We start from the raw sequence: 9,736 nt of genomic DNA, 5'->3' as shown, positions 1-9,736 counted from the left end.
GTTAAGACAGAATCAATTACCACCACCCCTCCCACTTTATAAATGTATAAATTTGGACAGTGGTAAAGCAAGACTTGTCCTAGGTTGAAGATGGTGTCAGACCAGACTAGGACCTAGTCCTTTTCTTATTTCAGATGTCTGCCCTAGCCTTTAGACTGTGTTAAGAACAGTCTCATGACAATTCCCCCCTCAAAATCTTCAAGCTCCCTTTAAAAGCCTTTAATAATCCAGCTGTTTTCAACACTGCTACTTCTTCAAGCACCATAACACAAATAGTAAATTTTCTCATTGTTACGTGCACACTTACATGAGGAGAGAAAATAGAGGGTGGTAAAGAAACATTAATTTTTGCCTTCAGTTCCTCCAAAAGGCCACAACTGGCAGCAAGGACCCCCTGCAACAGAGGTAGAGTCACAAGTAAAGAAGGATGTTCAGACACTCTACAAACATCAGACAGTGCCCAAGATGTTCTTAAATGTGCTTTTACCTATTTTTCTTAAACTGCTTCCCTATCCATTTTGTTATCTGATCCATCTCAACAGTAAAAGAGATCAGTATCAGGCACTGAGCTGCAAGCATCGTGAATCCATTTGCTGCAGCATTTAACACTCCTCAATCACACCATTCTGCACATACCACAGCAGTATTTGAGGAACTGTAAAGTTAACCTTAGCATTTAGAAGAACAAAACAATGCCCACATCAAATGAAGTCTCGTAAATCCAAGCCAAGAGGTTCTCCCCTCTCACAGGACTGTTTCAGTTACCTTTTGGAAGTCAAGTGGAGGCTCTTTCAGGGCCATGGGATGTAGGTGCCCACTTTTTTCCAGCAAATTGCTGCTGCCCAAGATCATGATGAGGGTACTCCAGCATTTAGGCTGAAACACAGCAGAACATTTGTTTTACAAAGTCAAACCTATTCACAGAAGTGTAAACTATTCCCAGGCAGAAGTACTTTGACAGTAAATCCTTGCATTAGGGAAGTAACTGGACAAAACAGGTAATATAGAGAAACACTCAAGGGGACACAGAAACACAGTTTTAAGATACTCACATTCCTGTAGAGTGACATGTTGCTGTAAAGGAGTTTCAGTGCCTGCTTAATCAGAATGTCATCTTTCAAGGGAGGACCTGCAAGAAGAAAAGATAGCCAAAACATATATTTCCTGAATAACTACAGATTAGGAAACCAAACAGTATACTTATTTACAGACACGTTTCTACAGAAACCTAACAAAGAGACAAACAAGTGTCTATGGCTCTTCTACAGTATTTGGTTGGTCCTGAACTGAAAGATATCAGCAGTAAAATGCTATTCTGGAAAGCCACAAAGAACTGAATACAATTTAGACTAAACCATCACAGCAGGTGACCTTGAACAAAGCCTTCACTATGTACATCACAGTGTGATACACACTGTCAGTATCTCATACTTTTAAGGATTCTACTAGCAACTGAACATCTCCAAAATAAATCAGAATGCACCTTGACAGGTAACACACACCAGATGATCACAGTTACCAGTGCCTGAATTAATGACAGAACGTAATGCACAGACCATGAAACCCTTTCTACAAGGAAGTTTTCATTCTCAAGGTCAAGGCCGAGGCACACCACAGGGCTAAGTGACACACTACCACTAGTAACACCATGATGCAATAGGGAGATTTGTATGTTCATAGGTTGCTTTAGGCAAAACAACTTCACAGTTGATGAAACTAGTGTTGTGTGAAGTGTACCCAAATAATTCATGCTCAAAAGACATTCTTCCTGCCTGGTGCTATGGACTGTGCTTCAGTGCAGACTATTTATAGTTGGGATCAGAGTCCCTCAGAATGCTATTAATTTTAATGAAAAAGTAAAAGCCATAATTAAGTAAGATTCTACACATACATAAGGAAGAAATTACACTTGCCAACTGTAATCCAGAGCCCAGAGTCCAGCATATCCTTTCCAGCAGGGACACTGCCTGTTCTGAACATCTTCAGATAGACCTCATACTCAAAAGGTGTGATGCGGCAGGCAGTGCAACAGGCGAGGCTTTTGACAGGGAACAGCAGGGAATGTGCAGCATCTAGGAAGTCTCCAGATTTACACAGATAGAATGGGATTTTATCCCGGAGGTGTCTTAACCTGGGGAGAGAAAAGGGATGAGTATTTGATTTTCATTAATATCAAAGTTCTACCATACGTTTTATAGATCACGTTATGCTTGACCACTAGCGAGTTACATTGACGAGGCAGAAGTTAGCTGCAACACAGCATTGCTTTCACTTAGCAAACAGCTGCCAAAATCCTACTGCTTTTCATGCTACCAGTTTATTACACATTGAGGAAACACAGGTCAGGACACAATCTTAAGGCAAAGAAATAATTGGGAAGAAAAGGGGGGAAAAAAAACCATTTACCCTTTGGTTTCATTGCACTTCACGGCCCTCAGGTAGCGAACAACTTCTTTATAGCTGGGGAGGAAAGAAAAAGATAGTAGGAAAAGCAAGGAAGTGGAAAGCTATATATAGAGCAATAAAATATATACTGCAATTAATGAAGCAAAACAATAGGTCTTCCTACACAAAACACATTGCACAAGAGGAGACATAACTGGTAGAAGGAGACAGTTGGAAAGAAGTTCCAAGAAGCCACCCACTGATTTTATCTGTACTCTGGCAAACTAGAACAGGAGACTGCTTCTCAATTTAAATCTTTTAAATGCAGACTTCTGAAGACCCAGAGACCAGAAAACACTTCTTTGGCCATCTTCCACTTAGTCAGCCTTTAGATGGACAGAATTTGTTTTAAACATCAGCATCTAAAACCTACTGCATTTATGGAAACAAAGAAATGATCCACTTCAACATTCTTTTCTGACCTTGAAGCGTTCAAAGGCCTTGATTCTGCTTTGAAAAACTTCAAAAAGCTACTGGCCTTCTTGATAAGAAGCAATAGGCACAAACAGCTTCAAATGTGACTTTGTTTTGCAGGTTTCCCCATTATACAAAACTGCAGATGATGGGAAAACACCACACTGCAGTCAACGCCATGCAAAACAAATGTTGAGTTCATAAGATGAAGATAACAAAACAAGGTCAAACTGATCTTACTTCTTCTTGTCTACCAATTTCTCCACTCGAGCCTCTATAACAGGGAGTGGTTCCCAGAGAAACACTCTTCTTCCTTTCAGTGTTCTTTGACCAGTGATGTTCTGGCCTTTTAAGACAGTGGTCAGTAACACATGATCCCATGGCATAACATTCAAGCTGGAAGTACAAAAAGAAAGTCATTTTTAACCACGTTTTTTTGAACACCACAATTTATTTCCCTTAAGCAACAGGAAGATTCACCAATAAAACATTTCTATATGAACAACAACTTAGCCACAGGATGAACAACTAGTTTTCCTGCTGGGATAGGACAAATACAAAGCAGCTAATACTGAAATCTCCCTATAAAGATGCACAAGAACCATTCTATACAGCCGTTTTCACATCAGGCAACTGTATAAAAACATCTTCTCTAAACAACCCCCGAAGAACATACCTATTTGAGAAGCCAAAGCAGTGACATGGAAGTGAGATGGACTGAAAGAAATGAACAAACTTTTCATACAAAGACTTGGGGAAGTCACACAACACCAGCATCCTCTGAAGATGGGTTGTGATCCTGTGTTTGAAGAGAAAAAACAAAGAGAAACATCAAATTCTCTTTAGTTTGGAGGAATTACTATTAAGTTGTTGTGGGTTTTGTTTTTAATCCTATGGGAAGCTATTCTACAGAAGTTCAGGGGTTTGGTTTTGGTTTAAAGTCAAACAGTTTGGATCTGTATTTCAATTTGTGCTTTAAGATTTGTAGTGAATAACAGTACTGGCCTTTTATTATTTTAAACAAGGTTTAAAATAAAACAGTGAAACCAAGGTTCTGTGGCCTTAAGTTTGAAAGCAAAGATCAGCAGAGAGTATATAGAGAAATACTGGAACAACATGTGATGAATCCAAGCAGTAAACTGGTCAGCTCAAGCTCGTGGCACCCTCACAGCTACTGAAACCATTTTGGTCTTACCTGACCACTGGATAGAATACAAAGAGGAGTTTATTCTTTGAGAACTGGGTGAGAGAGACAAAAAAATTCCTTTTCCTGTTCTTTCAGAGGAAGAAATTAAACTCAAGAATAGTAATTTAAAATGAAAACTGATACAGGATTTAGGTTACACCTGTCATTAGTCTCAAATAAGAGGTGAGAACATATAATTGTTTTTGAGTGCCCCTGAAAAAAGTTAATCCTTCATTCATTAACCTTCTGGTGCAAGTGAATTTTGGGTTAAAGGTGAAATATAAAGCTAAAATGAGAAATGAATTAAGCCAAGTGAGCTCGATGTCCTCATTCATCAGCCTCTGGGGAACTCTGCTGTGTTACATCCTTGACTCCTCCATCCCAGTGGAATACTACAAGGCTGCTGTTTTGATCTTTATCAGGCACTATCTACTCTTTGGCTTACTAACTACAAGTAGCTATCTGACACCACCTTCTGGTCTGGCCTTACAGGACACTCCTAGAGTACTGTCAAAAAGTAATCCATCTTCTTGGCTTTGTGTTATTCCCCTTTGAGGCAACACAGAAGGGTTTGAATATTTATGTGGCTCTAAATAGAGCCAGCATTGCCCTTGTCCTTCACAGAAAGAAACTCATACTCAACAGAGCTTCTAAAAACCCTGATTTGCAGTGTGCAGCTGTAGAACCTGATAGCATGCTCATGAGGCTGACTGATGTACATTGTTTGTATTCTACTGCCTGTCCCTACCCATCTGCAGTCTATATGCAGGCAGCAGCAGGCTACTCTTGCTCTGCTCAATACCTAAGACACTACAGTGGGGTTGTGTTCCCTGATAAGGAGCTCCTGATGCTACAGAACCAGATTTTACACCTGTGCAGGTTTACTTCTGGCTTCTAAGACCTAAAGCATTCACTTACTTTATGCTTTTGAATAGAAGTCATTTGAAACATATTTTAAATGCAAGCAGGAAGTGTGCAGCCAGCAACCACCCCTTTGTCATCTCATATGGTAAGACGAGTCTTACCTTTGCAGCAGAGAAGGGACAGCAATCTTTAATGAGCCAGTGTGACCAAGGTTCTGCCAGCTTCTAAAAGGGGAGGGGAAAAAAGCCCTAATTAATGTTTGTCTTGTTTTCCTGCCTTTGCCCTGTTCTTTATCACCAGCTGTTTAAGAAAATCCCACCTTTAATTCTCTGTCTTAAAAAGCCTTGAATGTAAGCCCCAAACGATTTAGATTTTCCAGTGCAAAGCCCTGCGACCTTTGCTCAAGGTAGACGCTAATCAAGCATGAAACAGCCATGATATAAACAAGAAAATAAACAGCACCAGTAGTAAAGACTGAAGTATTTAAACTCTGATTGTAGGACATTTCATGAAGTCCTCCCAGCTGACAGGGCAGCCTCCAGACTTAGAAGCAGCATCTAAAACTCAGTACCCAAAGAACACATCACATCCTCCCTTCCTTCCAGGTCAGAAGCAGATGTTTCTCCACACAGTGCAGCTTGTGCACTTTCCACTCAGGAAGGCTCCCCTGCCCCTGTGCCTTCTCCTGGGGAATTAACCCCAGCAGCCACCATCTGCTGTCTATCACCCTCCCTCCTCCCAGTTCCCATCTCAAACTCCTTCCCCTTGCTGGAGATCATCTCCCCTCCTCACGACTCAATCCTACTTCACTTTTTCCTCTCACATCCAAACTTTAGCCTTCTCTTTTCCCCCCAAAAAGCCCTCCCCATAACCAAACTCATCTCTCCCTCAGGTGTGCTCATTTTCCTCTCACTGTGCTGCAGCCAGAGCTGTGAACTTTACACTGTCCTTACCCTTAATAAATGGAAAACCAGAACTCTCTTAGTCTCTTCCCTCTGAAGAGCAAATGAAGATCACACACTAGAAGTGGAACTGGATACTTACAAAGCAGGGTCTTTATGATGTGCTATCTCCTTAGCTGCTCCCAGAAACATGACAGCAGTAGCTTTAGGATTCTCTTTTTCTGCCTGATTTAAAAATCTTGTTACCAGTGCAAAAACTCCAGAATACCTAAGAAAGTGAAGCAGTCTATAAGATAAAGTGTCTGCAATGATGTAGTTCATAAACAAGTGGCAATTACAACCATCCTACTGTTTGAGAGCAAATTGACTGGCCTTTCCTTGAAAAGCCTCTAAAATAGCACACTGGCCAAGTAAGTTCTCTCAACTCTTCCTGCTGTATCAGGTGCCACAATTCCAATTACCACTTCACCAAAGGAAATCAAGCTTGCACTGAGCAGTACGTACTGCTAGTAGCTGAATTCTGTTGCCACTTACTTGTATACAACCTCCATGCTGCATGATCCGCAAGTATTGCATTGCCCAGGGGGGAATTTTGGGAGGCAAAAGCATTCATGTTCTGTGGGAAGCATTTTTTCTCCAACCAGATACTTATTATATTCCACAGAAAGTTCCTGGATAAATTTTAGTAGAAGATCTCCTAAGAAAGCAGAGACAGATGTGAAACCTAGTGCAGTTTTTAATCTTTTTATAACAAAAAGAAACACAAAGACAGTCATAAGTGTAAAATACTTAGCAAGTTGCTCACACCCAATCTTGTTGCCCAGAAAAGGTTTGTTGCTTCTTCCAGAGGGAGGAAAGCAGGAAAGTGCTCAAACTGCACCTGCAGACCCACGTCTGCTCTGAGTATGGCCCAAAAAGAGGAGCAACAGTAAACTGCTACCTTAAAAATCCACCAAGCCTTTGCAAAGACAGTTGTGGACCTGACAAAATGCCCACCAAACCCCAGACTGAGTAGCCACAGTGAGCCACATGTGTACTTACCACCGTGCCGAAGGTCTGCGTCTATATCTGTGAGCTCCAAATTGAACATTACAAGGATGCCAGCCAAGGCAAAGTCACGCTGGTCCTTCCAGAACTTGCTCTTGTTATGTGCATTGCAGTGGCAGAGGGAAGGGGTTGTCCAGTTCTCACACTATTTCATAAAACATGAAGAACAGGGAAAGGTTGGGGTTTTTTTCCCCCCTCTAGCTGAGCAAATCAAAGGTTAGTTCCTCTGAGTGAAGGACTCCACTTCACTTCACACTTTACAGACCCAGGCAAAGCCCCAGTGAAGTATTTTGACAGTCAGGGCAAGAGGCTAATACAACAATAACTTGGTATCATGGCTAACAAATTAAAAAGCCCACAGTAATTTACCCTCATTCCTGAATACCTTACAGAGGCACTTCAGGCTGGCACTCTCCCCACTGTCACTTGGTGACACAGCACTGTCTTTGCATGCTCACCCTCACTTCCAAAGTTTTCTGACTAAGAAAACCCCAAACAATCCAACCCCATGCACCTAATTCCTCCAACTCCCTCATTCTATGCTAGGACAGTCTGAAAGCTTGATATTTCTCTAGTGCAGTGAGAAGCAGCCTGATTTAGTCATTTGATTCCATGAAAAACACTGTGTGGTTAAAGCAAACAGGAGGTACAATTGCTTAGACCAAGTGAAACTCCAGCAATCAGCTGGACTACCAGAAATAAACCCAGCCAGTGACTATGTTTGTAGAAGCACTGTGAAGCAGATTTAGGAGAGGAACTGTTAAAATATTAACTTTCATGTATCATTTATTCTTTTAGTGTGTTCAAGAGTGGTTTCTTTTTAAAAAGACTGGAGAGTAATTCAGCTTACTCAGTTGTGCAGTCCTTGATTACAACTCTTACCTCAGAAGCTAGCTTATCACAAATATAGCAGTAGCATTGGTCACAAATATCAGCATTTTTCCCAAGGGGTGAGCATGTATCACATTCCATTCGCCTACAAAGTGGAAAAGCAGGAGGTTATTTATGAGCCAAGTTTATGTTTATCCAACTCTACTTCTTTCAGCTGCTAAAAAGCTAACATGGTGGCTTGATAAGATGGACTAAATGTGGAAAATGAACCCCCCCCATTAACTTCCACACCACTGAACATACTCAAACGGGTGTATTGTACAGTCGTATCTTGCATGAGGCATCACATTAGCTTGTTTACAGAAAGTAACCACTAGTTCACATTCCTCATCCACAACTTCCTCAGAATTCTCCTCCTCCAGAGCAGGCTTCTCTGTAGACAAAATGCAGTGTAAGTCAGTACAAAGGAAACTACAACTTCATTACAAATTCATCCAGCTATTGTGACATTTAATTTTTAAACACACTTGAAGGCACAGGTTTTCTGATGGCTTCATGCAATGTCAGTAAAAATGGGTGTTGTGGTTTAAGCCCAGCTGGTAGCTGAGCACCACGCAGCCACTCACTCCCCCACTTCTTCCCCTCTGCTCCCAACAGGATGGGAAGGAGAAGCAAAAGAATGTAAACTCCATGGGTTGAGATAAGAACAGTCCAATAAATAAAGTATAATACAAAACTACTATTAGTACCACCAATAATAATAATAATAATGATAAGGGAAACAGCAAGGGGAGAGAATACAAAACTAAAAAGGGAAGGGAAAAAACCCAACTATAAACACAAGTGATGCACAATACAATTGCTCAGCACAACACCCAGCCCGACCCGAGCAGTGATCTGGGCCTTGTGGGTGATTCCCCCCAGTTTCTATACTGGGCATGAAGTGCTGTGATATGGAATACCCCTTTGGCAGTTTGGGTCAGGGGTCCTGTCTCTGTGCCCTCCCAGCTTCTTGTGCCCGTCCTCACTGGCAGAGCATGAGAGAGTGAAAAGTCCTTGATCAGGGTGAGCTTTGCTGAGCAACAACTAAAACATCAGTGTGTTATCAGCGTTGTTCTCAGGCTAAAGCCCAAACACAGCACTGCACCAGCTACTAAGAAGGGAAAAATAACTGTTACAGCTGAACCGAAGACAAGGGTGCAGTGGCCTTGGACAAAAACTTCCAGACGCTATCAAAACAGAACTAATGGAATCAAAAACAGACACCGAAAGGCTCAATCTCTCAGCTCAGTTTGTAATAGCTTGAAACTACACAGCAGTAAGATTCAGGGTTCAGCTGAACAGCCAAAGAAATCTCAAAAGTTATAAAATAATGGCAGCTCCTCCTGGTTTCATTTATCTGTGAAGCATTTTGCTTTCGTAGCAGCAGAAAGACTCATTTCAAGCACATCACTTAATAATTTGTAAAGATAGCTTTATAATTCATAAACTTGACTTCCAAAGTTCTTTCCAGAACTTCCTCAACAACAAGAGCACGGCACTTACCCAGAGGGTCTACCAACAGAACCGAGTTCCCCAGCGTGCTCTCAGCTTCATCGTCACTGATCAGGATTATGCTCTGCTCTTCCTCTTTTTTTGATGGCCTCATGATTATCGAACTCCAAAGGAAATTAACTATTTGGCAGCAAACAGGACACAAAGATAGTTCTTACTTTGAAAGTCCTTTCCTCAAGCTTCTCCAAGACCCAAGCCCTTCGTATATGTTACATTATGCTAGGGACAGAGATAGTCAATGCTCAGTACAGTCAACAGCTCAGAAAACACTGCAGATTCCACCCAGAGCTGAGAGAACCCTAAAAACAAGGAGGTGGGGGGAGAAAACAACCCCAAAACACGCGATGTGCTGCTCCTTTGGTTTGGTGGGAACGCCTATGAAACAGCTATTTAATAACAGCTATTGTTCACCATAATTAGAATCACAGAATCAACTGGGTTGGAGAAGACCTTTAAGATCATCAAGTCCAACCATTCCCCAAGACCCCGCTAA

The 9,736-nt window shown here is 41.5% G+C and overlaps 1 protein-coding gene across 1 annotated transcript; it reads right to left on the bottom strand.

Annotated features, from left to right (window-relative positions):
• Window positions 1-307: 307 nt before the first annotated feature.
• Window positions 308-9,337, bottom strand: LOC104400390 (the record flags this gene model as incomplete). Its single annotated transcript, XM_010011096.1, has 14 exons — window positions 9,215-9,337; window positions 7,993-8,105; window positions 7,741-7,834; window positions 6,853-7,003; window positions 6,460-6,508; window positions 5,954-6,079; window positions 5,071-5,133; window positions 3,536-3,658; window positions 3,100-3,255; window positions 2,407-2,460; window positions 1,908-2,131; window positions 1,053-1,129; window positions 766-876; window positions 308-394 (listed from the first exon to the last, which is right to left on the bottom strand). Coding segments are annotated over exons 1-14 (1,551 nt in total), but the record flags the coding sequence as incomplete, so codon positions are not given.
• Between the last annotated feature and the right edge of the window lie 399 nt (window positions 9,338-9,736).

Source organism: Nestor notabilis, unplaced genomic scaffold (genome assembly GCF_000696875.1).
Source record: "Nestor notabilis isolate BGI_N333 unplaced genomic scaffold, ASM69687v1 scaffold3083, whole genome shotgun sequence".
NCBI lineage: Eukaryota > Metazoa > Chordata > Aves > Psittaciformes > Psittacidae > Nestor > Nestor notabilis.
This window is presented reverse-complemented; position numbering and strand designations above follow the sequence as displayed.